The following is a 20,901-nucleotide window of genomic DNA, read 5'->3' on the forward strand; positions in this document are numbered from 1 at the left end:
CCATAAATCACTGAATGGATTAGGCCCAAATATATTTCTGATATGCTTAAAGAATACAAACAGAATAGATATCTTAGCTCCATGGACAAGCTAATACAGCCCAGTATTCAGTTTAAACATGGTGCAGTAACATTTACATTATGCATAACTGAAAACAACTTCCAGAGGAACTGATGAGCCTCAAATGTACCTCATTTTTAAATAAAAAAAAAAATATAAATGTTTAAAATTTATCTTAAAATTAAGTTCTCACACTTTATTTTTGTGGTCCTGTATTTTAGAATTGTTCTTTTAAGTAATTTCGTATGTTTTAAATTGATTTTATTAGAATTATTTTCAGTTCCCCTTTCTATTTAAATCAATTGTTTTTAGACTTCTAAAGTATATTTTTTACATTTTCTATTTATATATCTAAAGTACATTTAATTGCCTTGTGTATAAAATGGGCTATGTAAATAAACCTGCCTTGCCTTACCTTACCTTATCTTTGCAAGTAGCATAAGCTGCATTCTGATATGTATTTAAATAGTGTGTAGAGTGCACTGAGCAGACAATTCATGTAAACAGCAAGGCAAAATAGAGTATGCAGTGGTTTTGGTAAATGGCCTCATGGTTCTAAAGCCTTTGGGGCAGGATGACTGTATTCACTTGGGAGAGTGGTGGGGAAGCAAGTTTGAAACTAGTTTGTACCTAGCTTTACATCACAAAGAGACCAAATTAATCATTTAAATACTGCTTAAAGCTTAATTAAGAAGCCATTGCTTTGCAACTCTGATTCTCTCTCTGCCTCTCTCTTAGTTACACTCTATGGATTAATATGAATAGTCCCACGAAGGCCTCATCATCTTTTAATATATCTAATGCAAACGATTTTTAACTAAAATTCCAGTGACCATTTCTGATTAATAATTGCATTTGTTACACATTCATAATAGTAATATATTGAGCCCACATCGGTCTGTTTGACAAATTCATCAAGGCCCCGACGTTTTACGGGTGAAATTTAAGACCGTGTCTCAGTGTACCTTAAATGTTTAATGAATTAATTACCACTTCGTATCACTCCGCCTAATTGATTCTACGACAAAGTCCTGCCCACACATTCCTCCTCCTGTCGCTGTTCTCTCTTCGCCACAGTTGCGCCGCTTGGTAATTCGTGGGCGCTGGAGCGAAGCGGAGAGAAGAAACGGAGAAAGTGTTTTAGCAAGTCAGTCGTAGGAGAGGTAGCACACCGACCTTTCGGCAATACTTAGACCTTTTCTCCCCGAAGCATTATCGTTCTGTCTGCGTCTGATAGTGCATCTGAAAGGAATATCATTTTGATATAAGACACCTGATGTGTGGGTTGTGCCCGAACTAGCCTAACTCTTGGTGAAGAGCCATCAAAAGAAATGGGGCCATTTGGAGCGCTACTGTGGATTTCACATTATGTGGGACTTTTCGTTCAACTATACGCTGCTTCCCAAGCGAGTGGATATACTAACGTGGACAACCACGTATCTGGCAATGGTAAGATGTACTGTTCGTTACATTCGTACGTACAAAGGAATATATGACAGTGCTTGTCGCCTTGTATTGTTCCCCTATTTTTAAGTATCACACTTGACGTGAAGGGGCGGGGCTGGTAAGAATGCTGATCGCGACTTCAGGATTACCGATTATTTTCAACTTTTTAAATCACAGAATATGATACTTACGTTGTATGACGTGCTTTAGTGTCATTGGTCGTCTTCAAGCGTAACCTCTTTAGGCTAATTGCTAAAGACCATATGGATGTCCATTGATTTCAAGGAAAAATATAAAAATGTGTGGGGGTGTGTGTATGCATACATGTATGTATGAAGATTCCAGAGAGTAACTGCTATGTAGTGTAATTAACGATGTAGGTGTAGTAACAATTTCCAAAGAAACAGGACATCATATCATGTAGAAACGAAGTATACACTGTGTGTATAAACTGGTGACCAAGCAGATGGACTGTGTTGCTGCTGCAAGAATCTCCTGAAATTAAAATTTAAAAATTAAAGAATGGCCTGCAGTAGCATCCATTGCTGATATGACTTGTTTAATTCAGACTGACCTACATACAGTGGTCTATATTGTTTCCTGCAAATGTTTTCACCAAAACCCAGTTCAAAGTAGTATAATCTGCACTGATATATGAAGCCTCAGTAGAGCCTCTACCTTTACCACAAAGGTAGAGCAGCGCCTGTTTTGTATTGTAGAGGTCTGCATTTGGATTCACTGTACTCCTCGATCAACTGTGATGGCATAAATACTAACATTGTTATAGTTCACCTATTTCACCAGCAGATATAAATCAGCACTGCACTCACTGAGCGAGCCATGGATCAATATACAGTCATGATAAAAGAAAAAATAAAGGTGGCAAAGACAAGGGACTCCAATACTTCACAGCCAGAGTGAAGAAATCCAAGTTTGCTTTAGCCCTATAATTTAATTTTGCACAAGCTGGCTTTACAAGATTTGCAAAGCTTACATTTCTAACATACAAATTATGCAACCCCAATTATACATGAATGATAGTGCAGATCTGAATGAATAATAATGTAGATCTGCAATATTAATACCTACATTTACTTTGAAGCATTTTCATATGCTTTTACTGTTGAGACCTGTTTTCTGTGTTGAGAAACATTAGACATATAAATACATATTTTGATTGGAGAAAACCCATCTTTGAAAACTCACCAAATGCTGCATTTATTTCCTGAGTAATCGTGTTTGGCTTCTGCACCACTCTTGCCTAATGAGCATTTTAAAGCCCGTTTTGAGACAAATGCATTCTTGAGTGGATGATGCAAGGTGGATAAAGGATCTTGGATGGTCACAACCATAGTAAGTGGATTTAAAAATAAATGGATGCTAGTTTTGGTTGATATAACTTTATAGCCCCTAATGTGCAATTCTCTTACTGCAGTATTTTTAATTTTTCCATCGCCTATGGTTTTGAATCTTAGATCCAGTTAGGCAAATTTAGCTACATTGGAGAGGAAAATTAAACACTTAAAGTGTAGAGTGTTTCTGACAGGGACACCTTTTTTCCCCTCTTAAGTGTTTCGTTTATATATAAATAAATAAAACAAAAACATGATCAATATTAGAGAACAACTTTGGGGGGGGGGCGGAAATACATGTTTAAATAATCTTCATTGGTCAACATTTGAAGGATTTTGCTAGGGGTATAGCATGCCAGTAGAACAGTGCTTTACAAGATAACCAAAGGTATTTCAACATAACCTTTATTTTGCAGAAGACACAATGATCAAAACTATAGAACAAAAGATTACAACCAAATTTTCTGAAGGTTACAACAGTCACCAATCAGTGCAGTCTCTTCCACAGTTCATTGACTGTTGTGGGGTTTCTTGGCCATAACAGTCACCAAGGATTTTCCAGAGGTTTTCTATTTGGTTTAGATCAGGACTCTGGGCTGGCCATTTCATTGTTTTCAGTTTCAAGGAACTGCTTTACCCATTTTGCTGTACGCAAAGGAAGGAACCATGTGTTGAAGATTCTGATACACACATTCACTTTGCTATGTAGCTGTACAAAAGCATTCCCTAAACCATGACACTTCCTCCTCCTCCTCCACTGATTTCTTTACACACTTTGGGTTCAGCGTTTCCCCAGTTTGTCGACAAACATTGTTCCCCCCCTCAGACATAAATAAGTTAAACTTGTTTATCACCAGAGTGAACTCTGGACCACTTCTGTCCACACATGCTCCTCAGCAAAGGTTAGTCTAGCCTTTTGATTCCTTCTGCTAATGAGAGGATTGGTCATTGCAGAGTGGGCTTTTAGTCCAAATGCTCTTAAACATCAAGATACTGTATGATGAGACAGATCCTTACCCTGTTCAGTGCTGAACTGGCGAGCAATTCCAGCTGAATTGCCAGCTGAATTGCCAGCTGAATTGCCAGTTCCAGTTGAACCGATTACCCATGGAGATTCTCCGCATTATTCTGTCTTCTCTTGCATTTGTCTTTTGTGGGTGACTAGCCTTCTTGGGGGACTTGAATGGGTTTGTAATGGTGTAAAGATGCAATATTCTAGAAGTCACAGATTTAGAATGACCAACTTCTCTTGCTATGGCTGATATGTTCACCCCTTTGGCCTTCATCTGGACAACCTGCTGCAGGCCTGTTTCAGTCACTTTGGAATGGCTCATCATCTTGAAAGGTCAGTGGAAAGTTAGGCTACCAGTTATATAGGGTTTGTCAGATAATTAAGGAAATTGGCACCAGGTGCCAGATTAACACCAATAATTTTCAGGTATCTGAAAGTGTTCTCTAAATTTGATCAGTGTTCTTTTTCAATTATCTCATTTAAGTTTTTTTATACTGTGCTTTAGAATATATACAACTCATGAAATAATCTTAAAATACTGCTCTTTTACTCCTTTTAGGATAAATTTACATAGGACTACAGTGTCCTTGACATTTAGGAAATTGTTTGGTGTTCTCTAATTTTGATCTGCAGTGTATATATAATTGGTTTCACATTTCATTCTCTTAAACAGGTGTTTTGAAATGGTTTTTAAAATAGTACAGTCTTCCATGTAATCAGTGCAATATGCAGTACCCTGAAGTAGGTGATAATTTATTGACTCTCATAGGTATGTCAAAATTCATTAGTATTTCATCTACTGGGAGTCCATTAACCATTCAGAATTGAGTTTATTTAAATAGTACAGTCCCATGCAGAGTTTTTTGTTTTTGGTCTTTTGGGGGGGGGGGCACAATTAAACAGAGGTTAGTTGTTAGCCTTTATAAAAAAAAAATTTCTTATTATGATTCTTGTGATAATATAAGGTATTCTGATCTCGTCAGGATGATCCTAGGCAGAACTGATCACACTGGTGTGATTGTGTTCTTCAGAGTGTTAAAATCAGCTTGGTCCCCAGTACTGTATCCATGTCTGCTCTGTCAAGAGGCAAAGACAAGCGGGAAAAAAATAGTTTTTCTACATTTATTAATGTTTTTATTTTACATTCCCAGATCAGTCTAAATGTTGTTATAGTAAGTTTTTCAAATCAGAGATTGTATTATCGTAGGCAGATGTTGCATACCTTAATAGTATTCTATAAGGCAACACACGTAGTGGTGCCTTCTTTGCTGTGGAGTAATGAGGAGGTTATGGAGAGCCCTGTATTATCGTTCTAAAGGGGGCCCACAGGGTCCCCATAAAGTACTGCAGCTGCACCTGTCAAGTATATGTGAGGTACATTAGACATTAATGCTTAAGACCATAGCCCAGTCCTACAGGTTTGGAGCACTGGACCAAAGAGCCAGCTCTCTAGCACAGCAGCCAGAGCACCCATTTTAACATCTTGAGTGACATCACACCACCCTATGTCTTTTGCCTAATGCTTTATCTGGTTGGTGAACACACTGAGATAGCTCTAGAATCATTCTCCATTTAGAACCTTTGTATTGTTTTGTTTTATGTCTAATAAAACGTTTAGATAAGGAAAGGATTATAGAAAATACCTAAGTATTGTTCAAATGTATGAGTATTACCCAGTGTATTAGTAATGTAGAGTTATTGCTGTCTGATACTAATTCTGTGATGCCTTTTTTTTTTACATCTCTCTCTCTCTCTCTCTCTCTCAGGTCAGGAAGGTTTGCTTTGATGAACTGCCTTAGAAGTAGTGAGCACTGCCCTTATGTATAACAGAGTGCCATGTGTCTGACTCTAGAGAGTCAGCCTTTATGATGCTCCAAAGTTCAGGCTGTGTCTGTCAACCTCCCAAGCACAGAGAGGAGTGTCCTGCTGGGCATAGCTATTTGGGCTCCTTCCTGGCCTTGCTGACTCAGCATGGAGGTCTCACTTCACCAGTGACAGGTCCTTCATGTTGAGCTTCACCTGCTGATTCTCTAAAGAAGAGAGCTAGTAATTTTTTAGGACCTCTCTTAACAAAAGCCTATTTTTTCCTCTTCTAAATTATATTTCTCATTCTTTGACAAATAGAAGTAAGAATAGAAGTGTCTCTCATGGTGTCTCTCTCCATCACCTGGAACAGGACACATGCAAACACATACAAATACAAATGTCAGTCATGCAGAGCCAGGTCTGTAGAGAATATACTGATGTTATGATTGAATCGCCATACAAGCAGAGATATCAGAATATTTGAATTTTTAGTTGCAGCATGTTACACAGGGGGGTGCACCAGAGCCCCTGTCACAGAATGTCTTTGCTACATCTGTATTCACCATAAACATCATAAGGGACATTCTGGTGTGATTATCACAAAAAAAATTCTTGGAACATTTTGGGCCTAGCTGCCTCAATATTTAGCTTCTGAAAACTTTGGTAGTGTAAAATTCATTATTACTGCAATGTGTAGTTTGCATGCAAGTCCAGGTGTTTTAAATATGTCTGTATGCATATCATTTAGTATCTGGATTATTCAAAGAACATGATAATATAATATAATACAATGTGATCTGTCATTCTGATGGATTCATTAAAAAATGTGTTCACAATATACACTGCCTGTCCCAAAAAAAAATATATCACCATTTGGACTTAAATAATCAAATATCTAGGAGCCTTTGGTTGGATGATTACTGTTGTGATTAATGTTTCAGCTGGCAACGAATCTGTTTTAATTTCCTAAGCAATCATGTCAGAAGACATATCCCAGGTTGAGGAAAAGATGTTACTGTGTTTCAAAAAGTGAAGTTATTGGTCTGTGTCAGGGAAAGAAAACAATTAAGGAACTTGGTTAAGAACTGTCCAAGGCTTTATTTAAACCTGGAACTTTGGAAGAAATGAGATTGGGGAAAAAATGTTGAATGACCATAATCACGGATCACTTAAATGCTTGGTGAAGTTGAATCATAAAAAATCAAGAATAGAACTCATGGTTATGTTTAATAGTAAAAAGAAGAGTATTCACGAGAACTTGGGACTAAACAGCTGTGAGCCCACAGGACAGCCACTTGTTAGTAAGGCTAACTGGAGGAAAAATGGCTTCAGTTTTCTAGGGACTATAAAAATTGGATTTAGGAGCAATGGGAAAAGGTCATGTGGTCTAATGAGTCCAGACTTCCCTATTCCAGAGCGATAGGCACTTCAGAGCAAAAAGGGAAGCATCTAAAGCGACAAAGCAATCATGCATAGTATCCACTATACAAACCTCTGAAGGCAGTGTATGATCACAGATTGCTTCCATTGGTCAGATCTAGGCTCAGTGTTATGTGTAAAATGGAGTCAGCTGAAGACCTGAATGAACTGAATGACTAGGTCATCCCATCAGTAGATTCTGTTGTTCCTCGATTTCACGGGCATAAAACAGGACGACAATGCCAAGATTCATTGGACTTAAACTGTGAAATAGTGATTCAAGGAGCATGAGGAATCATTTACACACATGAATTTGCTATCACAGGGTCCTTACCTCAACCCAACTGAAAATCTTTGGCATCTACTGGAAAAGACTTTACAGAGTGGTTCAACTCTGGTTGTCAATACAAGATCTTGGCCAAAAATTAATGCAACTCTGGAAATAAAAGTTGGAACATCACGTAAGGTTGTCAAAACAATACCACCATAATCAAAGCTAAAAGCAGTCCAATTAAATGTTCGTGAATGACTTTTTGACCGGGCAGTATACTTTATTAGGATAATAATACTAATACTGATGGGGCCCTCATCTGCTCTCATAAAGGGTTACACAAATTCAGAAGCAATGCTAAGATTCATCTAACTTTGTAAATGCCTGCTCTCCAAGCCACATTCATCAACCAAAGCCCCCAAACTCTACATCATAATGCATGTGAGTCATGACTTCGAGGAGGCTAGCCATGGAGGGCGCACACGGGTGGTCCCTGGTTGAAATTAAATGTTTATTTGCCATTTGGACTGACACCGTTGTCCAGAATATACTACAAACAGCCTACAGAATCAGAAAAATGTTGGAAGAAGTATCAAAGAGCTGATTTGCATATTGCATGCCACAGAGCAATTGGATTTCAAAGTAATTAGCCGGAGATCTTTTTAACTACCAAGTGTAAATGCATGTGGTTAAAATCTTATCAGGACACACTCCACATGAAACAATGAGGTGTAAACAGATTCAAAGTGTCCAAAATATGATTTTATAACCAAATCTGATTTTTTTAATTATTATTATTAGACTGTTCAAATCTTTTTAATGTAACCTACATCCAACAGTAGTCTGAACAGATCATGACAGATTCCAACTTGCCTAAACCGACCTGCAAGAGTCAAAGAACAATTGGACACGAGGCATGCTCATTCGGATGAAAACAATAACACAAATGTAATATTTGAGAGTCAAACCATGCTATTTAAACCAGCAAAATGTAGAAGCTCATCACAGTTTACTCTGGAGGCGGCAAACGGATAGACGGATATATATGATCGGGCCAAGAAGGCAAAGAAAGGCAGATAGATAGTAAATTGCCTACTTCCCACCCCTTCCACTGACATTTGTCACTTCTGTTGCTCTACCCCATTGTTGTTTTGCCATGCTCCCGGTGCTGGCTGATGATGACAGACACCACTTGATGCAGATTGGCAAAAAGCCATATGAAGTCTGATCTGACTATTCTCTTTCACGTTGCATGGTTATGAATCAGACGCATATCTAATCTAGGACTACATACAAAAGTGACTCAAATATTATTTGTATAGTTCAGATTTCTGTGTCCACACAGTCTTGAAAAAATCAGATCTGTGTCACATTAAAGTAAAAAGCTTGAGTTAATGTGGATGTGTGAACATAGCCACACTGAGCAAATGGTTGCTATCTATGCATGTTAGTAAGCATTAGGGGAAGGTAATCATTACTCTAATCAAGAATCGAGAAAAGCTATGCATATTAAGAATCCAAGGAACCACAGGAGAGATACTTTTAGGTTTCTCCTGCTCTTTGTTTCTCTAATTAGGATGTTTATTCCTGATTTACCATGATCCTCCTGAGAAGGGGGGGTTGGTGTTGATTTGTTTGTCTTGTTGGGGTTCATGGCAGCACTGCTGTGATTGTAAGCAATTAATTATCTCCCAAAGGTAGCCACTGATCAACTAAAGGAAGCCAGACAGACAAAAAGGCCAGCTATGACTCCACCAGGTGTCCAGGCCTGTCCAGGCCTGTGCAACTGGTATGATGGTATTGGATTTGTATCAGTTTTTACAGTTTAAATAGATGCTGGAAAGAGCGCTGTGAGTCACCGTTGTGATTTCACTTACACAATTGTGATTTAACACACATGCATGTGCATGTGCACGTGCGTACACTCTCTCACTCCTCCCCCCTCCCTGGGGTTATAAGATATTTACTCCTGAAGTGTGGACTGAGTGTCTCTGTGCCTATGTGAGTTCTACTCTTATTACATTAATCTCTCTGCAGTTTTCAATTCAGCTTGATTTCACATGCTACCTGTGCTTATTTCCCAAAGGGGAAGGCATGCATGTAGACACACATGCACACGCACACACACGAGCTGAGGGTGTTTTAAAATTAAAAAGACCAACATCAAGACAAAGCACTTTGGTTTTTGCTCTAATACTTTGTACTTTAAAGACTAAAAGTTAGTTTCATTATATAATTTGTTTTCCCCTTTATTGAAAATGTCAAGAGTTGCCAACTAGCATCTCTACAGATTCAGCTTGAATTAATTTAGATCTGTTGTGTAGGGCTGTAAATTCTCACCCTCTTATCGACTTCTGCTGCATGAGGTGGTATTAAGTGTTTTTTTGCTATGACATGCTTATTTCTCACGAAGGCAGAGAGAGAGAGACAGACAGAGAGAGAGAGAGAGAACTGGATTTTCAGTTGAGGGATGACTATCCTCTGGAGAGCAGACTTATGTGTTTACTTATTTATGTTTTGTTTTGTGTCCCTCTTTCTCTTTCATTTTTAATGGGGATGCTGGAAAAACCAAGTCATCTCAATGTTTTTTATCATACTGTCATGAACAACTTGAAATGTGCACACTTACCCATAGTTACACAAGATAAATCCGCATGTAGACATAAGCGGTCAGTTAAGGGATTCTCTCATAAAGTGTAGTACATCACACAAAAGCCTTTGTTATTAATAGGTATATATTGTAACCTGAATATGCAGCAAGATTCTACAAAGTGGCTTAATTTAAATTGTCAGGTCAGTGGAAATAATTTTTTTTTATACACAGTAGGTGGGGGAAATGTTAACTTATTTATTTTGAATATGTATATGATAACATGAATTTCTATCTTTCAGCTCTAATGTACTATATACATGAAGATATTTCAAATTTGGGGGAAAAGATTCCATTGTCCACAGGGCATTCTTAACGAAGGGCCATTCTTTGCCAAGTTGACGCATTGAGTGGCCAAGGTTATTGTACTGATTTGTGGTGCTACCAATTTAAGTGTCACACCTTTTCAGACCATTCTGGCAGGATTTATCAGGGTCTGGCAAAGGCATAAAATACCTTGGGATACTCCCTGTTTGTCAAGCAGCTGTGTTTCATAAGTAGGATAAAGGAGGAGAGCTGAGAGCTGAGCTGTGAAGCAATTCGACAAGCCTCAAATCGATATAGCCAAGAAAGGAAGGTGGGTGAGAGTGAGAAAGTGAGTGTGTGTGTGTGTGTGTGTGTGTGTGTGTGTGTGTGTGTGTGTGTGTGTGTGTGTGTGTGTGTGTGTGTGTGTGTGTGAGAGAGAGAGAGCAAGACTTTTTTTAGTTATGACTGTTCTGCAGTGAACCTTTCTGCATGTCTAAGAGTGAGCTTTAGTTATAGAACTTGGTTTCCTTCAGAATATGGATATGATTCTAGCAACAGAAGAGAAAAATGAAACAGAATGAACATTCCTGAAGGATGAAAACAGACAGGAGCATGCATGCTTTACATCTGCATGCAGATTCACTTACCAGATTCACTAACCAGCTGTGGGCTAGCTTCAGCACCATATACCTCCACAGAGGTTCTTGTTTAGGGCAAAGAAGAAGTCATTTTAAATGGATGTTTGTTGTATACTTCCAACAGGCTATTGAAGTGATCAAGCTAAGAGCAGTGAGCAGTGAAAGATGCTCTGATTAAAGCCACCTAACCTTTAGGGGAACAGATTGGTAGTGAAATTATGCCACAAAAGTTTTGTCTGGATGTTTTTAGAAAAGCTTATATAAGTAAATTATTTTATCATTTTAACAATCGTCTTTTGTCATCAATTTAACCCCTAAAGATCTGTCCAACAAAATTGCATATTTAGAGGTGTGCCATTAGGAAGAAATGCTGTGGACACAGAAAGTCTCTGGAGAAAAGCATCTATCTCATAACTAATACAGTCTATATACAGTATACTGTATACAGCATACAGGAATTGTCAATGCCAGTCCATATGTACATTTTAAAATAATAACGGAAGATACACTTTAGAATTCCCCATTGAAAAAACATTTCAAAACATGTTGCTACATATATTTAGCTGTTGTGCATGGATGCCTTTCCAAAACATGCTAACATCAGCTACTTGTTGACCACAGACCATGCATATGAACACATGTGGGAGAAGTTTGCCTTCAGGGCTTTGGCACGTGAATTAACTAACCTTATCCTGCTAACACTATACTAGTGTCTTATGAGCACAACCTTTATTGTGACATGCTTTCTTCATGAACAACTCATGTTCATCATGAAGAAAGCATGTCACAATAAAGGTTGTATTAATAGTTGCAATAAATGAAGTATTCTGTCAGAATGATAGCCATCATCTAATTCAACAGCTTAGCTATATGACAGAGTGTATTGAGTAACATTTGCCCCAAGTTTCTTCAACATCCCCGAGCCATACTGATAAAATGTCCAGCATTTGACATGAATCATCGTCTAACTTGGCAGGTTAATGTTGTCCAACATTATCTAACACAACACAACACAAGAAAAATAAACTTCTTGGCTGACCAACATGTTACCTCATACTCGCTATGTTCTCAGGAAAACATGGATGGAACAGTCTCAGGCTTCAATACAAGTTCTGTAGCAGAATTCATCTTGAAATAAAAATTTTAAAACAATCCTCTGCAAAATGGGTACTGCAATCCGGAGTTTTCTGTGGAGGTTGGCTGGGACAGGTCAATTTTTATAAATAAACTGCACCTATTTTTCTCTGATTTTCAGTTCCTTTGTAAATACATGAAGGCACACGTACACATTTTGGCACTTTGCAACTGAAAGCAGAACACATCTCTGCCATTGCTTTGAGAAAAATGACACTTGGTTTGCAAAATGATAGCTACCTACACCTGTCTTCTCCTCTGGCATTCCATATTTCTCTTTATTCACTGTAACATTTATGCAATGGTGTGGATAGCCCAACCCTGTAAGATAATGAGATTGGCTCCTTGTGGTCTGTGATGTAGGATAATGACAAATGATAAGGACATACCATACCTGCAAGATAATGGGACTGGCTCCTTATGGTCTGTGACGTAGGATAATGACAAATGATAATGACATTCCATACTTTTCATTTTTTCAAAGACTTATTGTCTTATCATGTTACCCAAAATATTCTACTATTTTTTATATTTTTTTTGTATAGCAGTGGTGTATAAAGTAGGCATCAGCCTCTCCTGTTGGGGATGTTGCCCACCAGCTACTTGAAAGTGAAATTATAAACATATAAACACACAGAATTTTGCTCCTAGAGAGTTGCTGCAATAAAAATAGTCAAAATGTTTTTCCTGTCCAATATTTCTTTGTAATGATGCCTTGAGTTTCGGTTACTACAATATGTTAGTTAGCATTGTTAGCTGCAAGAGAGGTTGGTGAAGATGACCAGCATTACGGTGCTAGCTAGGAATATTTCTCTGAAGGTGGTTCATCCAAAGCATTACTTTACTTGGTGATAAAGATTTATACACTCGATTTGTTATGTAAAGTCTGTTGTTCAACAGTTGAATGGATTTTACAGATCACATTTACAAAATTGTCCAGGAGGAACATCGTAAATTCTGAATCGAGCTTCAACTTCTTCATATGTAATAATTCTTTCCATTTTGTTCCAATGTTAACTCATGTTTTATGATGTTTTTGGCTTGATTTTGTTGGCTTAGCGTGTGGTGGTTTATTTATTTATTTATTTCTGGGACAAGCTTCTGGTGATGTATAGCACTTACCAGATTCCACCATCTTTTCTTTGGCTAAACTGATAGAGGATAGGGGTTGGGTATTGGTGAGTTGAGAAGGGTCTCATAAAGTGGCTGACAGAAGGTCAATGTAACATTAAAACATATGGGGAAATTCCTACAGTTTGCATAATACCTTGCTTTGGACTGTCTTTTTGTTTGTTTCAAAGACCAAAGCAAGGTTCATAATATTTGTTATGCTATTAAGCTATGTGACTGACAACAGCATTTGTCCATAGCTGGATTTGTACCTTAGATCTCCGTATTGCACTCTCCTCCCACTCTAGTTTGCCGGATACCTTTCTCTTCCCTTTGCGTCTGGGATGAGCTCTCCTTTGATCTCTGTGATATGAGGGCCATTGTTGGGATGGCTTTTAACTGAAGGCCTTGCATGCAACTCGGGTCCCTTCGCCTTTTCAGAGTGGCTCTCTCTGAAGCTTATTGAAACTGGCGTCATATGATGCTCTGAGTTTGAAGTGCTTGTCATTTTGCATATGAGAATAAATCTGTCTGCAAGCAGTGCCTGTGTCATGAATCATGCATGCTCCTTTGCAAAAGCTGTGCTTTTGAGTTCTGAAGAAATTAATTCATGCTTGGGGGTGGAGAAAAGATACATCTGGGTGTAAATTGGCTTCGTCTGGAATGAGAGTATAACAGAATTCATGCCTGGCTCCTTTGTGATCCACAGGGGATAGTTCAGTCTACCTAACCAACTCCTTTGGGTAATGGTTGAGTCCCTATTAACACCTGTTAAAATCTGCCAGAGGCTGCAGGCGTGCGTGTATGCATTTTTGTGTGCATGTATACTGTTCTAACCTGAAAAGAATCCTGAAAGATGATGTGAGCAGATTTAAGGAAAAATGTGAAAATGTTTTTTAAAAATGTGTGGTCATATATTTGCTTGTTTGTATAAACCTGATCATTTAAACCAATTTGATATATTTTTGAAGTATTTCCTGCATAGTACGTATAATATACAGTAGCTAATATAAAATCTTTAGTGCTTCTGGAAACAGAACAATATAACTTATTCACAATCACATTCTCAGTTTGGTTTGACCAAAAAACAAAAATATTTCACATTAATTAAATTAATTTAGATCCTTTCTGCCTCTTCTATAGAATAAATTGTAATTATTTTCCACTTCATATAGTCTATCCATTATTTACCTAGATAGGCCACACAAGCATAACATCTTGCAGTCAGCTAATTGTTTTTTTTATATATAGATTATAGTGCTTCTCATATACAGATTTAGTATTAGATTATAGTATTGAGATGGTTAATATCCAGACCTTAATTATTTTCAATGAAACACCCAGCAAAACATTTTCCACAACATACAAAGATATAACATGGATGTCGGTTAATTCCCTTTGTTTGCAAAATTACCCATGGTGTACCCACTCCATGTATCAAACTCTGTATTGGTACAATTACTAATAACATTGACATTCCACAGTGCATAAAAGATTTTCTTTTGTTGACACATACACAGTCACACACACACACAGCCTCTGTACCAGTAACTGATTATGTTGTTTGTCATGGAACGCATGTGCTTAATTATCTCTAATATTGTTTACAGTCCATTTGTTTTCTATAGAGTTCAATTTCCAAGTGGTGTTTTTGACCAAAAAAAACCTCATTAATTTTGCCACAGTTCTGTTGTAATGACTATGGGGATAATGATGGCTCAGGGCTCGAGGTTTTTGTAATTAGACAAAGAAAGTCACTTATGTGTATATGCACTATTGTATCAATTTCCTATTCAGCGTTTGTCACTTAGACATTCACAATGAGAATGTGTTTCCATCAGAAATAAAATGAAGGAGCAGAACGCCCCTCAAATGTGTCTTTAGTAGGCTTGGATTATCATAAGTGTGAAAGAGCAAGTGTACAAACTGGGGTAATGTGGGTTTTACTCCACTAGCAATACGTCTAAAGATCAAACGCAAGCAGAGAAGCCTGCTCATCCTCCTCAAGCAATGGAAACACTGTGTTTGTAGTCAGGAGGCATTTCCGGCTGAATGTCATTGCTTCTGCAGTTACCACTACTCATATAAAATCAATGGTGAAAGAAACAGGGTGCCAGTGCGCACATCATCGCCATACATAAGGTTATGTGAGCGGGTACTCAGCGAGGCGTGGGGAGTGAGCTATGACCCTTGACCTCACACCTTCCCTCAGGTGATGTGGAAGAACATCCTGGGAGTGGCTCTGTCACAGGGCCATCCTAAGACTGGCTCTGTCACAGGGCTAGTTGAATTCAGGACAAAGGAAATAGGTTGTAATGTTCTTGTTAAAAAAGAATGTGTGTAATTTTATCTGTAATCCTGGCAATCTCTAGCTATCTTGTGCATCTTTTATGATTACAGTGGTGAGAGGTGGGTGCCCCAGTAACCAGGGTTTGGCGGGTGTATGAGAGAGGAAGGAGCTGAAAAGCTGAGTGCCTGAGTGATTTTCTAACAGAGCAGCATGAGCAGCTTTGAGTAGGCTTGAGCTGTACATTTCTGTAGGCAGTGCCAGGATCATAGCAAGAATGCATCTCTCTGAGCAGATTGGAATAATACAGTAAATCGATTAGTACCAACTTACACAATAGAGTCAGCAAGTGTAAACAGATATCCTAATAGCAATAGAAGCAAGTCATCAATCAGATGGTCATCAGTAATGCCAGGAGAGATGGGGTATTCCTGGTTAGTGACTGGTCTGCAATTTGGATACAAGCTAGAACCATGAATCTGAATGACCAGTGTGTCATTATGGCATTAAGCAAAGCCCTTCACCCTTAGTGCAGTAAGTAGCCCCCTTCATCTTTACCACTCTGTTTTCTTGCCAAAGTTGGACAGCAGAATTATGAATTTTCATTGTAAGTGGTTTAATAAACTATTACTTTGAAATATCCTGTAGTATTTAGATGACAAAATCTCATTCATTTCTATCTGCCTAAATTTCAACTAAACAAATCCGTTTGCTTATAAGCAAAGGAATTGATTACTCTTTTTTGCTAGGCTTCAATACAAAACAGTATATAATGACAACATTAACATCTGCATGCACATTTAATTTAAGCATCTTAGCAGGTAGGTTAAGGTTAAATGATTGTTAAATGATAGTTTTCATCTTTTGTCTCTCAGCTCTTTTCACAGAAGTCCCTCATGATATTGTCACTCAGAGTGGTCAGGACGTGGAAATGGCCTGCTCTTTTAGAGGGGCTGGTTCAACCTCTGTCTCCTTGGAGATCCAGTGGTGGTATCTTCGCCACCACAGAGAAGGGGCCGAGAAACCTGCTTGGACAACCAATCAGGTGAGTCTGACCAGACCTAAGATTTATTGTAATGTGGATCCTGTATTTATACTGTGCAACTTTTGTATTATTACATTTATCATTTCTTTTAATCTAGTATGAGTGAAAAATACTAGTGAATCTTGAAGTGAAAAATTGTACCAAGCAGTGTAAAAGTTTTGATCATTGTCATACTCTGTCACTAAAACTACAGTTGTCATATAACTACAGTGCAGCATGCTGAACCTGAGCTGACACTGCAATGCAAAATAAAATTACACTTCCGTGCTCTACCACACTGAGAAAGTGAATAATAACCTGAGACGGCTGGCAGGGGCTCCACTCCACAATTACTGATTAATGCCTAGAATACAGTATCATCCTAGGCTGGCTGATTTCCCCTGAACAGCGACCAACGAGCATCCTGCTGAGCCAACACGATGCAATTAGTACCGACAGGAAAGAGGAAATGGCTTCAGACCAGTTGTCGAATGTTGTTTTCCTGATGTGTATAATCCAGTGTCTTCTCCTCATGCTAACATTTAGTGAATCCTTCAGCCTTCTTCATCTCCTCTGTTTAGGTTGTGTCGAATGAGGACATGCCCAGGGATGCCACTAAAATAAGCGTGAGTTGAGAATAATGTATTGATTTTGGGATTACATATAGTAGCAGCTTGCCATCTGTCATAACAGCTGATCTGTTAACAGAGAGTCCAGTGCTCTAGTGTGTGACCAAAAAAAGAAGAAAAAGAAGGGAGTCGTTCCAACAAATGTTCTAGAATTTCCATCTCACTGGGCAGGGCGATATAAAGCCCTGTTTATCGCAGCTTACATTTAGGGTTCCTGCATAGCTCATATAGCTTAAGTGATGCTTCTAAGGTGCTGAGGCGACCATACATCTGGGAGCCGAGCTCAGCCCCCTGCTGGTCCAGGCAGTTAGCCTTCCCCTCCAGCATACTCAGCTGCTTCATGGTGTTTGAGGCTCCAGAGCTGCAGCAGCAGGTGTCATTAAGCCATTATCCTCCTGGTGGCGCTATTGAGCAAGCCTGGTTATGCATCCTGAATCAATTCGATTTCCAGTCTCAAGGTCCATTTAAATTCTATATTCTATATCAGTGCTAATGCAATTCGCTTTGCAAAGTGAAATCATAATAAATAACAATATTATAAATGAGAGATATTTTGAGAATCTTTGACGCACATAGAACATTAAGGTAAGGTATCTTTGACGCACATAGAACGTGGTGCATTACTGAAAAGCTTGGTATGACAAATTGACCACTAGGCCCAAAGCATTATATTTATACACTATATGCTATATACTTTTAATTAACATATACATAGTGCATATTGACATGGCAACATAACAATGAACACTAGGCTTAAATGCATAGACTTATAAGGTCAGTCTTTGGATTGGATTTACCTAACAAAAATCATGATTAATTAAAAACATAAATATTTTTACACTGCTGTTGAATCTGAGTACCTTAAACTGTGAGAAGCTGCTATATCTAATGTGACAATCATCACAGATAATTTGTGAAAATCTAGAAAATTGCTAGAAAAAGCATGGTTTGAAAACCTCTTGTTTTACACTTATGTGAAGGTGGTAAAAGTGGCTGGCAGCAACATCTCTCACAGGCTTCGCCTATCCAGCGTTAAACCTACAGATGAAGGCACTTACGAGTGCCGTGTCATTGACTTCAGCAACAATCGGGCCCAGCACCACAAAGTCAGAGCCTACCTGCAAGTACAGCCACCAGGCTCTGGTGCAAACGTCCATAAGAAGGACAAACAGCTACCAGCTAGAGGCTACCAGCGCCAAACCGAGGAGCACAATCTCCACTATGGGAGCCATCAGTTGCATAAGGGGTATGGTCAGTTCAAAGAGAGAGAAAATCAGGAGAGGGAACACCAAGAGTTGCATGGAGACTTTAGGCATCAGAAGGACCATCGCAGGAGCCGCCATGGTGATCGGGATGATGAAGGGGAGAAAAAGGAGGCTCCTTCTGCCCTCCACCATGGAGAACATTATCAGAGAAACACTCAAAGTCTCCATGATGGGGACTACCTTCTGGTCAATAGGCAGACACAGGCATGGAAGAAGGGCCAAGCAAAAAGCCAACAATCAGAGTTTAGAGGCAACAAGGGACATGATATAGAGAATCCTGATGACTGTTTAACTGATGGCTGTGTGCTCTAGAGTTTTGACAAGGGGGGGAAAGCATAAAGAGAAAGACAGAGACTGCAGAAAAACAATAAGACTTATGTGAATGAGAAGATTCAGAACAAGGAAGGATGGGAGAAGTCTGAGAGAGGGAGTGAAAAGAGTGCATGTGAAAGCATATTAAGAATGTTCATCAATCTCAAGGAGAAGTGGACAAACTTGGGCAATGTGTACTACATGTTACTACAGAATATCTCTGTTTTATGCCTCCATGCTTCTGCTCCTCAATGCATATCTTTTGAACATGCCAATTTTTGTCTTATGGCCTAGCTGATTTGGACAAAGTGGGGTAGTGGGCTTCTTTTTTTTTTTGGCTGTACCTTCCTGCACCATTTGAATGTTTTCAATACTTTGTGTGTGTGCGTGTGCGTGTGCACGTGTGCGTGCACGTGCGTGTGCGTGTGTGTGTGTGTGTGCGTGTGCATGTGTGCGTGCAGCTGTGTATGTTTAAGCCACTTTGTTTACTGTGTACAGTAAATTTTTTTGGATAATAACTCATTATGCTTTGCATTACAACCCAATTTCCAAATTAGATTTTGCATTAAGGTTCACAAAAAGAACTGCAGTTTAACAGTGTTTGATGTTCTCTGCTTTCATATTGTGGGTAAAAAAAAAACATGCTGTGCCTCTCTTGGGTTTACTCTGTCCTACTTTGATGTTTTGTATTAATGTATACATTCTATACAATTCTAAATACATTTACATGTGTTGCATTAGAAGGATAAAATATCCATGTATTATTAAATGAATCATGTTAACTTACAAAGAATTCTGTTTTAATCCTCTGTATATTTTCAATCTCACAGTATTCTGTCTGTGAATTTAGGCTTTGAAAATTACTTTGTCTTAAATTTGGATAGAATTCCATTAACAATAAAGGGTGTGTGTGTGTGTGCGTGCGCGTGTCTTTGTTTGTGTGAGTATACAACTATGTTTAAGCTACTGTGTGTAATATGTACAGCACATTTTTGGATAATGACTCTTTATGCTTTGCATTACAACCCAGTTTCCAAATTAGATTTTGCATTAAGGTTCACAAAAAAAACTGCAATATAGCAGTGTTTTGATGCTCTGTGTGTGTGTGTGTGTGTGTGTGTGTGTGTGTGTGTGTGTGTGTGTGTGTGTGTGTGCGCGCGCACGCGCGTAATAGTAAGTGCGTCTGTGTGTTTGTGTTTTAGGTAAATTTGTCTGTCAGCTTACTCGAACTCTATTCCTGACAAACTGAACCTAGTGCACTAGTGCCTCCTTCAGTACAAGTTAAGAAATGCTATCAGACTGTCCTCATCTGTTAACAGGTTTAACAGGTGGAAGGATGGAATTTATTAATCAGTGAGTTTGAGTAGTCTGAACTTATTAATAAATGATTTCTCACTCATATGATATATTAACTAATAAATAATCATTCATATTTATTCTCACTTGTGATAATCACATTAAAGTAGCATTATATTTTTTGTGACCCGTATACTCTATAACCAACAGTATATCTTGCATAAGCCATATTAAAATCTGTTAATCAGTATAATGTGTAATTATAGTCAGTTATGTGTTGCCTAATGTTTCTTTTTACAGTGTGAATATAAAACTACATTTCATTCATCACTGCTCAGGTCCAAGGACACACTCACTCCCTGTGAAACCCCTTTGTTAAATTAGAATTAGCTCAACACCTGGAGAGATGTGTCTCCACCTTCTGAGAAACAGACAGTGGGAATGTTTGTGGACTGGTGTTATAACTACAATCCTGAGCTTGATTTTTTTTTTAATGTATGCTTTGTTTGGGGGTCTGCCCCATTTTTAATTCTTCTCACTGTTGATGTACGTCAGATACACTTTTGTTCAACAATAAATTTGTGATCTTCCTCAAGAATCAGGGTTTGTGTGTACTGATTCAGTCCTGAGAGGTGACTTGCCACCCCAAGGTATGTAAGCTAGAATTAAATTTTCTTCATTATAATGTATAATTTACTTTTTTTGTGCAAAATATATTACTATTAAGAAGAGTTTTAACTTTCACCAGCATGTTCTATCCACAGATTATCAAAAATAATAAGGAAATGTTTAATGGAATGTAAATTATTTACCATGTCTTCAACTATTTCCCTGTGGAAAGTATATTCCAGTTTGTGAAGCTTCTTTGTCATTCAGTTCTAGGCACACATGCTGGCAGTCACCCAGACAAGCCAAAGAAACTACATTAATACTACTCCTGTATT

General features: G+C 38.4%; 1 protein-coding gene across 1 annotated transcript; it reads left to right on the plus strand.

Moving 5' to 3' along the window:
• Nucleotides 1–1,132: 1,132 nt before the first annotated feature.
• Nucleotides 1,133–20,555, plus strand: vstm2l (V-set and transmembrane domain containing 2 like). Its single transcript, XM_026997612.2, has 4 exons — nt 1,133–1,509; nt 16,307–16,476; nt 17,037–17,081; nt 18,065–20,555. Exons 1-4 carry the CDS (start codon nt 1,392–1,394, stop codon nt 18,659–18,661), a joined length of 930 nt encoding a protein of 309 aa, XP_026853413.2. The 5' UTR covers nt 1,133–1,391; the 3' UTR covers nt 18,662–20,555.
• The last annotated feature ends 346 nt before the right edge of the window (nt 20,556–20,901 follow it).

The sequence above is a fragment of the Electrophorus electricus genome, chromosome 3 (genome assembly GCF_013358815.1).
Source record: "Electrophorus electricus isolate fEleEle1 chromosome 3, fEleEle1.pri, whole genome shotgun sequence".
Lineage (NCBI taxonomy): Eukaryota > Metazoa > Chordata > Actinopteri > Gymnotiformes > Gymnotidae > Electrophorus > Electrophorus electricus.